At 37.0% G+C, this 20,844-nt stretch overlaps 1 protein-coding gene across 10 annotated transcripts in view; it reads left to right on the top strand.

The window, feature by feature from the left end:
• The window catches only part of gulp1a (GULP PTB domain containing engulfment adaptor 1a), a 48,447-nt gene that overhangs the window by 17,458 nt on the left and 10,145 nt on the right, over positions 1–20,844 (top strand). For 7 of the 10 annotated variants that reach the window (XM_079427576.1, XM_079427581.1, XM_079427585.1 and 4 more), the window contains exon 2: positions 19,211–19,290. In XM_079427576.1, the coding sequence (XP_079283702.1) occupies positions 19,263–19,290 (28 nt within the window). In that variant the 5' untranslated portion in view covers positions 19,211–19,262. Of the gene's footprint in view, positions 1–14,848; positions 15,197–19,210; positions 19,291–20,844 lie in introns of those variants that run through there. The other 3 variants (XM_079427578.1, XM_079427582.1, XM_079427577.1) reach the window with 3 other exon arrangements.

Genomic DNA, 20,844 nt, shown 5'->3' on the forward strand with positions numbered 1-20,844 from the left:
ATGTAATTTCTAGAATTATATTTTAGTGATTTCTTATTTAGTACAGTTCATTTGTTTTCTTTTATCTTAAAGTGAAGTTCTGATAAAGTCAAAGCTTGAATCTTGAGAGATTCATCATGTTTCAGTCAATAGATCGGAGTCATGCCATGATACGGTTATGTGATAAAAGCCTCTGTATTCTCAGAGGTGCACAATAAACCCAAATGTAGTTCAATCAATGCCGTTCTCAGATAAACCCTATTATTCAACCTAATAGTGTGATAGATTGTTTCTTCTTGTGGATTTCATTCTTCCAAAATTAGTTTATCTAGTGTGTATACTAACTTTCTAAATAGCCTTTTGTCGTTTACATTTGCATGAAAAATGTGTGCACAAGGTAAGCATATCAATGTGTGCATTTGTGCTTTTCAATACTGTTATTAGATTTTACTTCTAAAGCTACATTCCTTTTTTTTTCTTCAGGGAAAAACTGCTTCTTGTTAGCTGGCTAACATTGAGTGTCTGAGTTACAGCAAATGAAAGGAAGTAAAAGATATACAATATGTAGTTCACGCTGGCTGAGCACTGTTTTCTGTTATTTATTGTGTACACTTTGAATCCATTCCAAAACTTAGTGAGTTGTCTTAATGTCTTACTGTCTACTTGGGCAACTGCCCTCTAAGACAGGATACTAACTGAATGAAACCTTCTTAGTGATTGCTTTTGAAAGCTCAGAATCCATAATCTAGTAAATAGTGCTCACAATTGATTCACATTGCTACCATGTTGCTAAATAAAGTAAAACTGGCACACACAAATATTGACTAAACTATTTTAATTAGTTGGAACAATTTATTGTTGATACTTTTTTCATATTGAATTATATTTACATCTGAATTATATTTACAATCATCATATTTTTTTATATATACATTTCTTAGCTAGTTGCAATGCATTATGAGATAGCTTTATCCCCCAAGGGAATGAGCTATTAGCCTAAAAGAAAGAATATTAGAAAGCAGAAAATGCTGCCTAGTGCCTACTTTTTTGAACTACCTTCATTTGGGAAGTTGCTCCCTACTTAACCAAGATTTGGGACAGCAAAACATCAAATCGTTTGAAATCACAGGCAAAAATTGTGTGTGCTTATGTTTAAACCATGACTAATGCATCTAATATGCAATGACTCCTCGGTTGTAGGTCTTTTGCACACTCATGTTTTGACCTTGGTTGTTTTCTGCAGCTCCTGTGGAAACTATGAGCTGTGAACAGCTGTAAGACATCTTGGCAGCCTGGTTTTATCATGTACTTTATAAGCTGTGGTCTTCTTTTCCCTTATTGCCAGACAGGGCTATGTGCCTCATTACTACCCTCTTCATCTGTCAGAGCTCTACCGCTGTTTGGGATAAAAGACTGTGATTGATGATAATCATTCTGTTCATGTGACCTTGCTAGTCTAGCAACATGGCATGTGTTCATTCCTTGTTTTTTGTATGGTTTTGGTGTATTGCAATCCAGGCCCACTGTAAAAATGTGCCTGTGATGACATTTCTGCTAAATTATTTAACATAGCTTCTTGCTCCTTTTGCAACTCTTTCAAAGTGAAATGTCCAGTGAATTGTACTTAAAACTTCAGCAGAACAAAGACATTCATACAGGTTTGGAACTACTTGAGGGTGAGTAAATGACAGAATTTTCATTTTTGGGTGAACTGTCCCTTTAACAAACCTGAAATAAAAATGCAGTTTCATGATGCAACCATGCAATTTTAGCTAGTCTTATACAAGTCTTTGAGAGGTTTTATCGTAACTCATGTTTCACAGGTCTTGCACCCAAGTGCTCCATATAAATGCAATGCTGTACTTAGTAGTTAACAAGCAAGTTTACCATGTCAGAAAAGACATATTTGGTGCTGGTCATGTTATGTAAATGTCAAAATGTGTATATATATATCCTTAAAATTATATATCCTTTTTTCTAATTGCTTAGCAAGGCTCAAAACATTTTGTACACCACTTTATGACATACATGGAAATCTACTTAAGGGCTAATTGAGTATACACAAGCAACTATTGTGCAATCAAATCTTCAACGCTGAGAGGGTTTCCATTATTTCTGTCTGTCTCAGTCTCTTTGGCTTTCATTTCTGTCTCATTTTATGTATTGATTTCAGTTTCATGCAGTCTGTTCTTGCTTGTCTTTGTAGTTTATGCCTGAGGATTTTGAAGAATACATTATAATGAATAGAGTGCCCATCTTCCATGTTTGTTGTTAAGCCTTAATCCTGTATCTCACCCCAAATGTAGACCCTTTGGAGAAAAAGTGGGAGGCTCTGCGCAGATGAAATTATCGTAATGCCATATAATATCAATTGGATTATTAAAAACAGTCATTTTCAGTTTCAGTTTCCGCACACGCAGGAAAAACACGAGTAAAACTCATTCCTCTCTACTGTATAAACACATGCAGCAAGAAAGGGCAAGCTGTGGACACGGGTGCAGCTAATAAAGTCTGTGAGATGATTCTCATTGGCTTTAGATGGGGTGGGTGGAGCTTGGGGCTAACAAGAAACTGAACAGGCTAAGAGGGGTGTGGCACTGCTTTGAGGGTGCAGTTTAGGGACACAAAAAAAACTTCCCAACACTAATCTAAAACCGCTTTTCTCTGGGGTATTGAAGCATCCCTGTCGAGCGTTTGTTTGTAAGCAGTAATTTCATCTATTAAAATCAATATATGGGATATGTTGTCAGTTCTGCTCTTTTTGACTGCCGTTACTGTTGTTTACTACTTTGTCATTTAATTGGCACTTTTATCTAAAGTGTCTTGCAGTACATAGACAGCAGCCTTGGGTTAAGTGTCTTTCTCAAGGGCACAGTGAAGACAGTTTATTGATTGTCCCTTTTGGGGTTTGAATCTACAACCTTTCAGTTACCAGCTTAGCATTGACTTCCAGTGTGTGCACAATGTATACATGCATAAAGCCTTCAACAGAAGTTTATCAAGATTGTAATTATTTTTCACTAGGCATAGTCTATAATTAATCTAATTACCGCTCTTATTAATCTAAATTTAATCACAACAATTAATTTCCTCAAGGAAATACAGCTTTTCTAACTAAATTGGTATTCAATTTGTGAGATATTACATGTTATTTGTGCAATTCATCTCCTTAGAAAATCGGTTTTATAAAAGAGCCCCTAGCAGAAAATACATCAAAGGGCTTTTATAATGCGATATATTCCAGGTTTTTCCTCTGACAATAGGATTACTTTCATCTATGGATATAGTTATGAGTTTGTGTCAAGACTGTCTTTCGTAATGTGGTCATTTTAATATCTATCTATCCATCTATCTGTATATATATATATATATATGAGAGCTTTAATATCACAAGCCACAGAAAATAGCAGTAATGGTTTTTCTCCATGTATTCTGTGACATGCTGTATACAAGATAAAGCACCCATGGCTACAGTCTTGAAGGGTAGCAACTCTTTTTTTCCCCGATTCTAATCACCAGCTCCCATTGAGAGCACAAACATCTAAGCTAAGAAAATGTATACGTGGCTGATGAGCATGTAAAACAAAAAAAATATTATAGCTGTACACGTCTGAGTGATCAATTTACACCAGTTAATATATTGGGTCTCCAGTCCAGTATATGTGAGAAATAGCTCTAATTTCAGCTTTTTTAGACTATGATTAATAATAGACCTATTTTCTAGTTGGATAATGTTCTGCTCACATCAAAAGGAATGGAGGGAGGACTGCAGACAGTGATTGATAGATGCATTTAAATGGCTTTTCAGTTTGAATGGCCCAATCGCTTTTGAAAATATAGCCTGTTCTTGCTTAGTGTTTGTACTGTTAATTTAGCATACTTTTTAGAGGCTGGAGTAGTTTTGGAATCATTGCAAAATGAAGCTGAATGCTTTTTTCTTGTTTTTCACTGAATCTCCTGCTGTGAACAAGCAGACAGACATACTGCTGAAGTCCAGTTAGGCTCATCAGTAGAGACCTCATATTGAATCATTTCCTTTTTTGTGCTATTCAAATATACTCTGGAACCAGTATAGACCTCATATTGAGTTATTTCTTGTTTTGTGCTATTCAAATATACACTGTGGAATTTGCTTCTACAGAAGCATCATGCCCGTTCAAACAGTTTTTATTTTTGAGCCAGGTAAATTATAAATGCTACTAGCAGCAAAGGTGCAACAAAACAACACTTTGTATATTAGCCTACAGTTTTTAACAATCATTGTTGCACTAATAATGGAACCTTGATGTCATTTTCCAAAACTCTAGACACAAAACTCAAAACAGTCATTATTTGTATCACAGGCTATCCAATATTCAAAACTTTGCATATTGCGTCCATATCTTTAAAGAGGCCTTGCATTTGCAGAAGCATTGGTTCAAAATACTAATTTATTATGAATTATCATAGGAACATTACTTTAGATCACCCACACACAAGATACCCATAGTTTCACTGTTTAGTTGTCAGTACAATCATTAAATATAGTTGTTCAAAACACATGATGCAGCTTTCATTATGGTTCTACACATTCATGCATCATTGTAATAGACTAGACAGAAAAGTACAGACACTGGAATCATTCAACTAAATTTGAAAATGATTTATGACATAACACAACAGGTTTTTCAAAAAACTTTAAATAAGAAAAAAAAAAGATAAGAAAAAACGAACATTAGGCCTACAGTAAAATGTCAACTGGAGTGTCCCTCACTGCACTGTTTTTATCAACCCTGTCTTGTGGATTTGGCCACAGGTTCTCATCCACGTCATAATGGATGTTTTCATTAGTTATGTAAACATCTTGAAAAAAATCTTCTGGTATGGCAAATACAGGCCTGACATCGGTCTCATTTGATATCATTGCACGTATCAACTTTGGCTTGGAGAAGAGGGACTTGTTTTTGAGGTCTATTGTGAACCTTCCACCTCCATGTGGAGAAAAACTCCTCAGTCGGGTTACAGTAAGGAAAGGGGAATATGGGGTAAATACAAGGTGATAAACTGTGGATGGGCCTGAAACCATGATTGCTCTCAGTGCCGTCGCTAGGAATTCTGGGCCCATTGCATTGATTTTGCTATGGCTCCCCTGAAAATCACATTAAGAGTGGGGTGGTTAGGCCCCCAGCGAACATCGTTCTGGGCCCCTCTCAACCGCTGGGCTCTCAACTTTTCATCCATGTCATGGCCTGCCTCATTCAAAAATATGAATGGTTTTCATCAGCTTCCAGCTCTATCAACCTCTAAAAAGACTGTAGGAAAAACAAATACTGATAACAATGATATAGAATTTTTGGCATTTCTTTTCTCCCAACAACAGGCTTGAAACTGATCATACCTGAACATACTCAGTCCTCAGTTGCTTCACTTTTGTAATGTTCATAATTTCCCATAAGAGCAATGCAACAGTTACATAGCACTTTGAGCAGTTGTATCAATTGATAGTTAGATAATTGCAATGAAATCATTAAACACTCAATTCAGATGTAATGTGCAAGTTGTATTTTGAAATAGTAATACTTTGATGTTGTCAATTTGAACCGGTGATTTTAGCTCAATGACCAAAAGATCTTTGGCTCATGTGTATTTTATCCAAGCATTTGTAAAAAGTGTTGTGTTTTGAAAAATGCATTTTGATCATCGGTTGTGAATTATGCGTCTAGAGTTTTGAAAAATTACATGAAGGTTCTGTTATTAGTGCAAAAATGATTGTAAAAAACTGTAACAAATATTGAGGTTTCATGAGTAGTCTATTCTAGATTGAAAATAAAATGTCAGGGGAAAAAATACGAAAATTGTACCTAATTTGATACAACTTGACTTGTGCATAATTTGCTTTAAAATGGATAATTTAATCAAAACTACTGTTTGGGAAATTGTTTATTTATTTATCTATTTATTTATTTTGTATGTGGCCATGTCTTGTCTTGTTTTTGATGTAATAAATTCTAAACTCTAAGATGGACTTGGTTGTGATAAACTCATCTAGTTGAAATACTGAAAGTTAAGTATGGTGTAATCGATAACGTGAATATGCCCCCTGTCTTTGTGCCGGTGGAATTCTCATCCAGAGGACTCCCTGTCTGCAGTTCAGGGTTGAAGCCTGATTAATTCCATTCTGCTTGCTTGGAATTACTGCTCAACTTAACTTGATTCAGTTGACACATGAAATCAGTTATTCTAACTGGGTCAGGCAGTAATGTAGCCCCTACCTCTGTTTCTATCCTCCCTCTTTCTCAGCACTCTAGACTTATTAGCTTTGGCTTTAAAACAACAATAATGGAATAGGGCCTCTTGGAATATTAAGGTTCAGGCTGATTTGTTTCCTTCTCAGGCTGAATCTTTGAAACCGTTTACAGTCAGAATCCTCCGTATTGTGCTCCCAAAGGTAGCCCAGTGGGGTATGGTTGTTTGGCTCTGCTGACCTCAATTTAAATGAGCATTTGTAACTGGTTTAATAGATGGAAAGGTTGTGTCTGGTTCTTGGAAGCTTGTCTCCAACAGCTCCCAAAATTCATTCTGTTGCGATTTCTGTGGCTGGTTTTGAGGCTCTTATCTGCCCATGGCAGAACATTGGCATTGAGGCTGTGGCAGAATGTGGCTTGGAGCACTTAGTAGGGTTAAAGGGCTTTACCTCGGCCAGCATCCCTTTAGAGTCAGAACACTGTTAGGCAAGGCAAGGCAAGGCAAGTTTATTTATATAGCACATTTCATACACAGTGGTAATTCAAAGTGCTTTACATAAAAGAAAGTGAAATAGACATTAAAATCAATAATAACATGGAAATAAGAATAATAAAAAGTCAGAACACTGTTAGAATAAGGACGTTTTCCATTTAAAATCTTGTAAAATTATGGAGGATTCTAACAAACCCTTTGCCCATTTCTTTAACCTTGTTTTCCAAGCATGGTGCAAGTTTGACATGTCTTCACATCACTGCTTTTAAAAAAAAGAAGCATATGGTGACGCCATCATTCACTGAATCCATTAGTTTCCTTTCAGTGTTTGCAGGAAGCCTTGTCCATTGAAAAGGACTGAAGGACAATTTCCCTCTGTCCTAAATGTCAGTCACATTTCCCTACCCTCCGTAAGTATAGAAATTTTGATGTGCTGACATCTTCAAGTAGTATTAAAAAGCTCTTGAATATTCTGCTGGTGCGTTTGTGAAGACCTCAGACTACTTAATGGGAAGCAAATGAAGACAAACTGCCTGTCATATCCTGTGGGTCTTTTTTGCTGACAACAGCAGAAAGATCAATCTATCTGAAACAGTCCTCAGGACGGCACCTGTGTCATAGTTGAGGACCTGTGCTTGATTCATACTCTCAGCCTTCACTCCTTTCGGTTTTTGCACCTTCTTGACTTATCTGAAGAATCTTTTTCATACATTTTTCATACAGGCCCTAGCAAAACAAATTTCTGTGCAAAACATTCTCCATTCAAGAAGGGACTTGTGAATAATTTGCACAGAAACGCCTTTTCTTTTTGCTGACATTTCACTTGCTCGTCTTTATCCCAGTGGCCTTGGGTAATAGCCTTTGGCCTTAGATGCACATATTTTATATTTAGGACTGTGGTTAACCTTAACACGAAGCTTCACAAATCACAATGGTGATTCTCTACTGCCACCTTTGTGTAAAGTAAATTAGCTCAAGGTTACGTTTCAGCTTCTATTGGCTCTATTTGATGTTGACCATGCTCAAGGCCATCCGGTTTTTCTGTCTATAAAATATTCTGCCCCCTGCCTGGAGGTTTTTCTGCATTTGATGTGAATGTGTATGGTTTCGCCAGATGTGGGGGGAACATTGGGTTTCTGTGGGCAGGAAGTCAAAATGGCCTTTTCACATTCCTCTGGGTTCTCACAGCATGTACAGTGTTTTTTACTTAATATTTGGGATGAATGCTAAATTTAAGACTAGGTTTGCTGTAACTGGCAGTACAGTCTGTCTAAGGAAAATGTTTAAACCAAATTGTACGAAAAAAAAAAATGAATTGGTGCAACTCCTGAGGAGAATGTTCCAAGGATTGAAATGTGTGGAAGCAAAAAAGGATTCTAGCTTCTTGCTTTCAAATACAGTCTAATGTTGACCACCTTCAAGTGTTTTAACAGAATCAGCAGCAGCAGATCTCATTTCCTGTTTGCATACAGCAATGTGGTGCTTTTCGTCTGGAATACTGTGGCATTTGTTGCTGACTAAGGCTACGGAGAGTTGTGAATCGCTTATGGAAAAATATATGGAAATGTTTTTCTCAGAAGAGGTGCAAGTTGCCTGCTTTGCTCTCAAGACCATGAAATCCCATCTCACGCTTTATTAGCTGATGAAATCTTCTGTATTCTTTGTGGTAATGTACTTTTTGAGTGCAGCTTCTGGTAGTCACACAGCATCTTTACCGCCCATGGTTTCCAATCATGCTGCTTTCGATCAAAGCAATTATTTGCTGACTTGCAGATGATTGTGATCTTGCTTAGATGAGAACTGTTTACTCTGCTTTATGTTGTTTGTAGGTTTCATGCACGTAGGCCCAGAGATATTTGGCTTCGCATTGCTTAGTGAAGGATTGGTCATTTTTTAGTATTCTCTTTGCCTGTGATTTCTTTTTCAGGACCCTTTGGGATGAACACTGAGCTAGTTTGTAGTTGGCAATGTTTCTCTGCACAACAGCTGCAATATTTGATTTTCTTTTGCGTGTGTGTCTCAAGTGGTGTTGTTTAAGAGCTACTTCGTTGCATTAATAAGAGCATTATAAGTTAGTTTTCATTACTTTGCTGAAGTGATGCAAAGTTTCACAATTTTACCAGGTCTTGTCCGTGGTGGCTAGGACAGTAGTAGAACTGGTTGTAGACTAGTTTGATTTTATGTTTTTTGGATTGTTCCAGTGACATGGAATCTGAAGTGGAATCATGTTCTGCATATTTGTCTCATATAGGAAATGTGAGTCATGAAATGTGAGTTTTGACCTATATCTGCCAACTCCACTGTCAGTAACAAAACTGGTGACACTCAAGACTTCCAGTTTTGACACTGATATTGTATTTAGTGTCAGTTTCACCTGTACATACGTATGTATAAAAGTAACACCGATTTCAGTAAGGGCAATGGTCTATGATAAATCAGATGCCCACAGAGATGATCAAAAATGGCATTTCATATGTTGAAAGGTCCTTCTCGTGTTTGCAGAGTAGCTTCAGTTAGTTCCACTGCAAACTAACTCTAATTGGCAATTAGGTCTCCTCATTGCAGTGTTTACAGATCTATATTCCTCTCTCATTAGTGTTAACTGTTTGAAAGTGAAATGCTGCATATTCCCATCTGTGGTCTAGACAGAGGTGTGTGTAAGGGAGAAAGAGGGCTAGACATTGGTGGGTTTTTCAGTGCTCTAGTTTCACTTGATCATGATCCATTGGCTCTGTAGCCATGGGTACATTGGCTTTGACAGAGTGAGCTGGCTGTAATTCAGTTTTTACAGATATAGAGCAGGAGCCTCTGATTCTCTCGCTGATGGACCACGTTATGCGACCTTGCAGGGCAGAGAGAGGTAATCATGGGATGTAAGAGGCTACATTTTGAAGGCTGTCAGACTATATGCAGGATAGAGGAAACATTCTTTTATTCTGATGTGTTTGTTTGTTTTTTAAAATACTTTTATGAAATTTAGTATATAATTAACTGCAGTATAGATGTGTATAGTATTTTTTTTATATACAGGTCCTTTTCAAAAAATTAGCATATTGTGATAAAGTTCATTATTTTCTGTAATGTATTGATAAACATTAGACTTTCATATATTTTAGATTCATTACAACACAACTGAAGTAGTTCAAACCTTTTATTGTTTTAATATTGATGATTTTGGCATACAGCTCATGAAAACCCAAAATTCCTATCTCAAAAAATTAGCATATCATGAAAAGGTTCTCTAAACGAGCTATTAACCTAATCATCTGAATCAACTAATTAACTCTAAACACCTGCAAAAGATTCCTGAGGCTTTTAAAAACTCCCAGCCTGGTTCATTACTCAAAACCGCAATCATGGGTAAGACTGCCGACCTGACTGCTGTCCAGAAGGCCATCATTGACACCCTCAAGCAAGAGGGTAAGACACAGAAAGAAATTTCTGAACGAATAGGCTGTTCCCAGAGTGCTGTATCAAGGCACCTCAGTGGGAAGTCTGTGGGAAGGAAAAAGTGTGGCAGAAAACGCAGCACAACGAGAAGAGGTGACCGGACCCTGAGGAAGATTGTGGAGAAGGACCGATTCCAGACCTTGGGGGACCTGCGGAAGCAGTGGACTGAGTCTGGAGTAGAAACATCCAGAGCCACCGTGTACAGGCGTGTGCAGGAAATGGGCTACAGGTGCCGCATTCCCCAGGTCAAGCCACTTTTGAACCAGAAACTGCGGCAGAAGCGCCTGACCTGGGCTACAGAGAAGCAGCACTGGACTGTTGCTCAGTGGTCCAAGTACTTTTTTCGGATGAAAGCAAATTTTGCATGTCATTCGGAAATCAAGGTGCCAGAGTCTGGAGGAAGACTGGGGAGAGGGAAATGCCAAAATGCCTGAAGTCCAGTGTCAAGTACCCACAGTCAGTGATGCTGGTGTTGGTCCACTGTGTTTTATCAAGGGCAGGGTCAATGCAGCTAGCTATCAGGAGATTTTGGAGCACTTCATGCTTCCATCTGCTGAAAAGCTTTATGGAGATGAAGATTTCATTTTTCAGCACGACCTGGCACCTGCTCACAGTGCCAAAACCACTGGTAAATGGTTTACTGACCATGGTATTACTGTGCTCAATTGGCCTGCCAACTCTCCTGACCTGAACCCCATAGAGAATCTGTGGGATATTGTGAAGAGAAAGTTGAGAGACGCAAGACCCGACACTCTGGATGAGCTTAAGGCCGCTATCGAAGCATCCTGGGCCTCCATAACACCTCAGCAGTGCCACAGGCTGATTGCCTCCATGCCACGCCGCATTGAAGCAGTCATTTCTGCAAAAGGATTCCCGACCAAGTATTGAGTGCATAACTGAACATAATTATTTGAAGGTTGACTTTTTTTTTGTATTAAAAACACTTTTCTTTTATTGGTCGGATGAAATATGCTAATTTTTTGAGATAGGAATTTTGGGTTTTCATGATCTGTATGCCAAAATCATCAATATTAAAACAATAAAAGGCTTGAACTACTTCAGTTGTGTTGTAATGAATCTAAAATATATGAAAGTCTAATGTTTATCAGTACATTACAGAAAATAATGAACTTTATCACAATATGCTAATTTTTTGAAAAGGACCTGTATATATTTTTTAAAGAGGTCTCAAATGCTTACTAAGGCTACATTTATCTGGTCAAAAATACAGTCAAATCTTAATATATTTATAAGTATATTTTATTCCCATGGTTGCCAAGCTGAATTTCTAGCAGCCATTACACAAGTCTTCAGAAATTGATTTGGTGCTTAAGAAATAGTTTCAACCAAACAGATTTTTCAGGATTATTTGATGAATAAAGTTCAAATTAACAGCATTCATTCAAAATAGATTTTTTTTTGTAACATTTACTGTCACTTCAGTCAATTTAGTGTATCATTGCTTCTGTTCAAAACTATACTCTATACAATATAATTAGTTTATCTAAGTGCTGTATAATTTCTCAAATATAATCAGTTAAGCAAAGTACTTTAGCACTTTTTACTCTTCTTTCTCTTGTCTGCCTGTTGCATTTGCACACACAGGCGACTTTAAAAGCCTAAATGTTTTCTTAAAGAAGCCACATCATTGTCAGCAGTTCAAAGCAAACATATATATTGCATTGAGTATATGCTATTTGAATTGAGTGGATAAGGACTTCATTTCCAGCTATATAGTCGAAATGGGCAGATAGGTCAGCTCAATTTTCTCAGCTCTCAGCTGCAACGATTTGTAAGTGTATCATTGAGACCGAATCCCACATTTCCTGCTCAAGATCTACTGGTGGTTGTAAACACGTGTTCTGTCTTGAAGTACAGCTGAGGCTTTTGCTAAAAGATCATCATGTGGTTACTCTAGAAAGCCATGCTTTGTTGGTTTAGGTGAATGACCTAAGGATGTGGGGGAAAAGATAGTCCAAATGACCCCTACAGCAATACTTCTGTGTAAACATAAGCACTCTAGCTCATCTAGCACTGAGCATATATCTGAAGTGTTGTGTTCATGTGGATTTCTGAAGCAGGATACAAAAGTAAGATGTTCAAGTGCCAAACACAAGTAATAATTGGGACAGCAATTTTAAAAAAAAGGGGCTTAAATTGAATTATAAGCAAGGTAGTCTGAACTTCACGGATTTACTTTTTTGAGAGATGCAGTTTCACAGAAAGAAAGAGGGACTTGGTGCTGCAAGAGAAAACAAATCACCGTTACTGTTTTTCAACATATGTGCAAGGACAAAACCAAAAAGCAGATAGGAAATTGATAACTGGTAATTTTTTTCAGTTCACTCACCATTATTAGCTGTGGTAAAATGTTAACTTTGGAACTTGCACTCGTGAGATTGGGATTCCTCACCTACAGTTTGATATTCATCTATAGATACCTTCTAATTATAAAGCACTCAAACGTTTCTGCAGCAAAATGGCTCTGAATTTCTTAAATGACTTATTCATTGTTCCTTTGTCGTTTTTAGTCTTCTTTTATGTGAAGCAGCACTAGTCATTATAGAAACATATCAAGAGAGATCAGTAGACTGGCCTTTCAAGCTGTTCTGAATAAATTCTGGTGAACTAACTTAAATTATTTAAAAGTGTAGACCATCTTTTCTTTGCTCATTTCACCTATCGAATGACAACAAGCTCTGGTATATTTATTGTAATTGTTTCTGCGTTGGTTGCCTCTGCTTCTTGAATTAGAGAGAAATGTCAACAGCTGACCTATTGAAAAATTCTCTGTTGCTCGACCTTGGTGTTGTGCTATTAGTTGATGGTAGTGTTTGTCTTGAAGTGTTCTTCTCTATTTATAGCTCATCAAGACCTGTTTATCCCAATTAATGAAGAAAACCACTTGAACATCACAAGTGGCTGATTTGAAATGCTTTAGGCAGCAAATAGTGCTCAAATTATTTTGCTGTTAAAATTAAGCAGGCAAGCGGGAGCCAACTGAGCCAGAACTACCACTGGTGCCCCCTCAAAAACAAGTTAAGAACTAAGTGATGCCTTAAAATGCTCTCTACGTAGGCAGCTCACTAGGAATTTTGGAATAGTGCTGCTTTTTGAATACCTTTTTTGTGCTCTGATCAGATACAGATGCAAGTACATTCTTGGCAAAGGAAGACTGGGGTAAAGCAAAAATAGAAATGCAAAGACTTTTACTTCACCTAACTTCCGACCTTAACAAGATTGTGCTCCTCTTTCTCCCAGCCAAGATCTCCTCACCCACTCCGTTTCTTTTCATCTTCTGCAAGGCACTGAGTCAATGTATCTACATACAGTACATAAACTCTCTCAGTCTCTGTTCACATTTGAGTTAGCAGGTTTGGGCAAGTTATTTAAAATGCATCTCAATATCTATAAATCTGTTTTTTATATTTTATACTAAAATTACATTTTAGACAATAATAAAGTTTGCTCCACTCGTGAAAACCATTTCAAACAAAGGCATAGTATTTCAGATTTCCAAGAACACTAAGTGATTCAGTGTTTTTGAAAGAATTGGTTGAGTAAATGATTCACTGACTCACTCATAAAGTAGTCACTTGTCACCACCTACTGGTTAAATGAGTCAATAACAAAAAACAGTTTGTCTGGAATGCAGAAACCCACACTTCTGTGAATTTTTTTTTTTTTTTTGGTAATGGTAGCACAGTTGAGTAAGGGTTTGGAATTGATTCACCAAATTAACAGTTGACCTTTTTTTTATCACATTTGTGTGTTTCTGCATTCATTATTATAGTTTCAGGTCACATTGTTGATGTTGCTTATGTTTGTTGTTTTTCCTTTGCCCATCTGAAAGTGTTATCAGATATCCTAAAGACACGCATTTAATAGTCAACTCTTCTTGCTAATGTCGACCAGGTGCTTGTGAGATTATGACTACTGCTGCACTTCTTAAAACATATGGTCTAAACTAAGTTCTTTTACCTCACGAAATGGAAAAAGCCAAAGTCTTAAACGCATTACTTTCCCCTCCCCACATCTGTCCCCACAAGGAGGAGGGGGCGAGATGATGGAAAGGAAAACAAATTTTAGGATAATAAAGGAAAAGAATCCTTAAAAATATTTTCAGACCTGCTGATGCCAAGAGTAATACAGCCCCACCCCACTTTATTTCTTCTTGGAGACGAGAAGAGAGATTGTCTGTACTTTTCACCATCTATATGAGCTGTACATTTCCATGTCTTCTGTCTGTCTAGTGTCTTGGTCATCTATAACAGTTGTGACATTGAATAAGGCATAGGTGTCAGATTTCAGTGCGCGTAACACCGTTAGCTGCCAAAGTCCACTGTCTTGCACTCAAGTTGCTCTGTGGCTGAAGTATGAACCAGAATTTTTGTGGTTGATGTTTTTTTTCTATGGTGGAAACTTTTGTTTTCATGTGTTCAGCAAGTTACTAACACAGAAGCCCTGCTAACACTGATACTTCTTTTTGGAGGTTTTGGAAGTATTCTTATAAGATGGTGTCAGTTGTGTATTCTAATATTGAAAAGAAAAAAATCTAAATGAAAAGAAAGCATCTTGAACAGCAGTCAAATGTGCAGTTTAGCGTTTATCATACAGAGATATTTTGGCTCTTCATCTCTGTGATTGGCCAATCGGAACCAAGTTTTCCAGAGATATAAATCTAAATATTTTCCCCCTACACAGCACTGCTTGTTTCTGTCATTCTCTCTTCCCGTCTCTTTTTCTCTTGTTCTTTCTTTCAAGAGGTTCTCTCACACTCATGAGACACCTCGTTTTGCTTGCAAACCCACCGCTCCTCTTACTTTAGTACTTCACATAACCACATCTGGCCCACAGCTGAAAACTATTAAGCACTGCTGGAACTTCCTCCTTAGAATCCCAGCTTGTGTGAAAGCGAATAAGTCGCCCGGCTCTACAGTTCACCCATCTTTTCGCTTTTGTCTAAAGGCTCTCTCCACTGGTTTTCTCATTTGGTTCATCTTTGGCAGAAAACACTGGCTGGTGCTTTGGAAATCTCCTCTCATTATTGGTAAGAATTTTGGCGTTTTTATGTGGAGAGGTCCGACAGAAAGGACAAGAGTGTTTGGAGTATGGCTCCGAGCTCAGCAGAGCATAATAACTGATCCATGTAAGGAATGCAGAGGGTTGAATTAATAAACATTGTTTTAGAATGGTTGCTATTTGAGCTTAGTGAATAGGGTTCTGTTGGGAACAAAGGACAGTTTTATTTCATTCTGTTTTTCCTCAGTGTAGTTGTGGTGGTGAAGCATAGTTTTGTTGTAAATGCTGGCAGTGTTAACTCAGATATGGGTCATATCAGTGGAATGCTCATCAGCTTTGAAAGGCCTTAACTTTTTTTTTTTTTTTTTTTATGACTTAGTGTTTACATTTTTCTGTTCCTCCAAAGCTCCATGCATTTTGAGAATTTGAAAAGTTTGGATTTTTTTTTTTAACATAATAACAGAAATTCTTAAGAGAACAATAGTCTGATTATTTGAATGATTAGTGTCCTTCTTACTTTCAGTTCTTTGTTAAGGAATATTTTAGGAAGCATTTCTGAAAATATACATTTTAGATATAACTATAATCTTTAAAAAATATTTTATCAAGTGTTTTGATAGTAGATTACAATATTCAAAGAATTCCCATTTTCAGTCATTTCAAGTTTTTCTTTTTTTTTTTTTACTTTTTTTTTCTTTTCTTCAAGAAATGATTATCTTGTAGCTTCCACTTTCAATGATTGTAAGAAATATTTAGTTTGGATACCCTTATAAATGACATATGTAAAGTGCATGTTAAAGCGTGCATGGGGTAAAACATGTTTTTTGATTTTCTCTGAAGCCATTTTTAGGGTTGCAAGTGTGAAGTGCTGATATTATTATTGTCAGAATTATTATTACACCTTTATCTCCCCTAAAATGGAATGTGCAAACTATAAATGGTAGAAATGTTCAATTTGCCATGAAGGCCTAAATTCAAGCCAGATCTCAGAAGTTGTGAGTTGGAATACTGGTGCTATTATAAATCTAAAAATGTGAAATGTTGTGTTTTATATTGAAGCATCAGGGATACTTGGGGTTTTTTTATATTCAGGGATTTATTGTCTCATTTTTTAGATATCTTTTACCCAAATTTGTCTCTGAATATATCTTTTTTTCCAGCATATTACATTTTTTTTCAAAATCAAGTTCTGTATGTGGTTTGCATTTGACAGACTTCAGAACATTGTAGTCCAGAGGGCTTTTGTCAAAATGGACTATTTCACTAAAAGTGCGTTAATTCCTGAATGGAATATGTCGGTAAAATGACAGTAGTTATTGTTTTATAATATGAACAATTACTGCTCTTTGAAACTATATTTTCACTTTAAATCCAGCAAGGCAGTCTCAGTCAGATCTCAAATCTGAGCTACCATATAGCTTCTCCACCCAACAGTTATAAATTGCTTTGGGTTCTCTCAGATGTGCCTAAGCTGGAGTTAACTTTGAAAATACTAAATATTATCAGCAGAACTTTGCAGCTCAGCATAAAGGAAGGTCTTAAGGTCTCCCCTGTGGGACAGTGTGACCAGAGAGGAAGTGATAAACGGAGAACAAACACAGCTGCTGTCAGTCAGGCAGGCAGACAGAACAGCCAGGTGTTTGCCCAGGTGTGACCGGGCAGCAGATAATATTGCTTAGTGGAATAACTGGGAAAGAGTGGGCATTGTACCCAGAGAGATTTTTTCACTCTGTGTGGAATGTTGTAATGAAATGGCCTGGGCAGTTTTTACTCTGTGGAGCAAATCTGTTAATAGGTTAGGAAACCTGTGCAATGTTGACCCTAAATATGACTCAGTTTATATATGTCAGCCCTTTTTCACAAGGTGTGACAGAACTCCTAATGATTTATGAATTCTTAAAAAGTTGTTCCAGTTCTTGGTCTCTTTAGGCTGCTGGCAGAGGTGATTCAAAGCTTGTGACTTTACCTGCTCCTTGTACATTTGACTCTCCATTGCTCTTTATGGCAGCTCAATTGCCTATGAATAAAAAAATGCAAGTACCTGCCTTCCTGTTCAGCCCCTTTGCTTTTAAAGTTGGCAGTCTGTCATGCTGAAGCCTGTTTGCATTGCTCTCATGGGACTCTGACTATCTAAAGGGTGGATTATTTCTTTCATTTTCTTTTTTATTTTTAAATCATTTTTTAAATTTCATTATGTATAATAAATACAAAAATAATAAAAATTATATATTTAATTAATCAATCATTTTCTATCTTAATTTGTATAATTGTCTGTTATATTATATATTAGAAAATATATTAAAAATGCGTGTGTGAATATAAATATTGATGTATACTGTATGTATATTAATATTTTCTGACTAAAACTTTGAGGGCTCTTCTCAGGGGTCTTGAAATAATTCAGATATGTTATGGCCCATCTGTCATTAGACAAAATAATTCTTAAGACAAAATCCTGTAATTGCGGCTTTATGCCTCATTGGCACAAACCAGTAAGCAGCTTGCATATTGTCATCATCATGTAAATTGTACAAAGTGGCATGAATGATATGTTTAAGGTTTAAAGAAAGCAGAAATGCATTGTTTTGTCATGAAACCTTAAATCACATTCTTCTGTGCCAAGATGTCATCCCAAAATACTATAATTTACTGCTTCCCTCCAATGAAGCACCACACCCTTCACGTGAAAACACACTGTAAAAAGCATAGGCATCACTGCTTACATTGCTTGCTTTGCTAGACATTGTGTGAAAGGACTTGTTCAAAGTATGCACGGTTATAATGAAATAGCATTTCATACAATAGGCTCTAAATGGAGCTCAGCATTTCCTCTTGGAATAGCACATAATCTGTTTTTCAACCTTTCATTGCTATGTTGACCATAATGTTTGAGAAGAGAGAACATTTTTGCTATACTACAATTTCATAGTGGCTCAATAAAAATGAATTGTAAAAATGAATTGTTAAAAATAACAATGATAAACATGCCAAGGAAAGTTGTTCCGTATTTTGTTCAAGTTAACAAGACTGATAATTCACAGACAGGCAGTGGGAGTGATGAACTTACAAGTTAAAGACATATTTGTCTGAAGAGCCTCTATGAAAAGCTTTTGTCTTCCCTGCATCAGGGAAATCAGTAATGCGCGCATGGACCCCTTGGGGAGTTCTTGCGAGCCGACAATACTATTGTAATCTGTCTGCCCATTGGGTTCGTTTGTTTCATAGCCTCTATAAGTCATTGGCTAAGCTTATCTCCTGATGTTTGACAATGCCTGAGAGGGAGAAGCGTAGGAACTATCATGCAGCGAAATGAAATTCTATAGGACCTCTTTATCGTTTTATTTTTTTTCTCTCTGTAGTACCAGGCTTAAAGACCCAAATGAAATGAGGGCTGTTTTCTGTCCTGTCACATTGTTTTTCGCATTGAAACAGGATGCTTTGAGTGGTACTTACCTCTCTCTCCCTTATTTGTTCAAGAGCCAATACGCTTCATTTTCACCTCGTGACATTGAAGGAAGGGAGCTTTTTATTCAAGAAAATATTTCACTAGATAAAAATTCATATAAACTAAAAACCACGCATGTCTAATTTTATTAAATTAACATCTTAAACAATTTCAGTTGTGTTCAGCATGTTATTTAAAAACAAAAAAGTTTTATGGCACCTTTAATTTATCTGTCACTGAGTTTAATAAAACACACGAAAACGCACTGCATCTACCATCCTTCACAAATACACATTCAAATATTTTACCCATGCATAAAGGCCATATTTACACATGCTATTTATAGTTTTGACTTTTAACCCTCCTACCTGCTGTAGTACTTTTGGTTTATCCCCCCTAAAATAAATTTGTGCGGAGATATTTGCTTTTAAAGGGGGTTATTTCTTGTGAACCCAATAACTTTTAACCCAGTAACATGTTGTGCAATAACACACCCTAGGAGACTTAAGCTTAGAGGCAAATTCACAGGATTTTGTTTTTGAAGCATGTAGTGCTATTTCTCAGACTAAATTTCCACATGCGCTCTCATCCCACCAGGTAGAGGTGGCACATTCCAGGAAAGCGCAGCTGAGACGGAACGTTTTCAAGCATGAACCGGGCATTTAACAGAAAAAAAGGTATGTTTCTACCAGTTTTTGTCTTGCTTTGCACTCTTTCCTCTGTCTATCCATTCAGCTCAGAACCTAGAGGACTGTCAAACGATTTGAAAATCATGTAAGAATATGAATAGCATTGCATTGTTTAATTAATAGCAATTATTTTTTGCATACATCTATATTTGATGAAAACAATAAAAATTAAAGTCATTCAAAGTGTGTGTGTATGTGAAAGCATTTAACTGTACATTGCACTGCAGAATTGAGTACAGATCAGAGATTAATTACTTCATGTTCTTTATTTTACATTATTTTATACATTGCATTTGTATTGCATTATTTTTGTTATAGTTATTCACATTAAATTACCATGTTGAAATTGACAGTCCTAACCGAAACCCTTATAAAACTCTCTTGTTCAGACTCTCCCTTTCCGTACTCCGATCTGTCTGCCTGCATCTCTGTCTATCTCTAGCTCTCTTTGTTCCTCACCTAGTCTCTCCTCGCTTTCTGTCATTTCTCAGTGGCTTGGAGCAGACAACCTGTCTGCCTCCAGAGGTCTGTTTTTTTCCTCTATGTATTTACAACCACCTGTCCCACCCTTCTTTCCAAAATGAATTAATGGATCTTTGATGTGATAAACCCTACTGGCCAGTCTTAGATCCCAGATGGCAGAGAATGCATTGGTAATATTTCTGTGTTAGGAGCTCCTGTTGGCCTGTCTGGTTTGCTTTGAAGATATAGATTATAATCGCAAGTAGTGTCCAGTGCTGAGTCCCTCAGGATGGCAAATGATGGGATGTTTAGAGATATGCTCTCTGGTAAATGTAACGCATATGGTTTTTATATGAATGAGAGATTATAGTAAAAGTATGCCGAATATCATTTTTGACGTACAAGTACTCTCTGCCTTTACCTATAACTGTGTTTTTATAAGTACATTATGATTCAAGGGTAGCTTTTCTTATTTTTTTAATGAACTGTTATCTAATATTAAAAGCATAAAGTACCAGGACACAATAGCTGATAACCAAGGCCGTGGAATTTTTGTTTTTCATTTCAATATGCAAACAAACCTGTTCATCATTGTATTGCATCAATGCATATGGCAGTATCTCTCGTGTACTACATTGCAAATTCACTTACAATTTGCTCATTTACCCAGAAGAAGTTGTAATCTGATTTCATAAAGAGGTTAGGCATAAGAAAGTAATTATTTCGGCACTGAAAAGAGCAAAGCTCTTTCGGCCATAACACATTTCCCTCCACTGCCTTGCACGGATGTTCCCGCTGTCAAAATTGCCTCCTTTCTGGCGCGCAGGACAGTGCTGTTGGACTGTGGAGAACACCAATAGCCCATCTGTCTGAAGGACAGCATTAAATTCTCCAACGAACACAAAAAGGTCTATCCAAGCCACTTATTAACAATAGTGACATTTACCAGAGAGAGACAGTAATCATTTTATGGCTATGCATTCATTAGCAGCAGTGTCGGGTGTGAGTGGTGATGTGACTTTACAGAAGATTCACAGAGATGCTGTCTTGCATTGAAATTAAATGGGTGATTCGTCATTG

Source organism: Barbus barbus (genome assembly GCF_936440315.1).
Source record: "Barbus barbus genome assembly, chromosome: 10".
Taxonomy (NCBI): domain Eukaryota; kingdom Metazoa; phylum Chordata; class Actinopteri; order Cypriniformes; family Cyprinidae; genus Barbus; species Barbus barbus.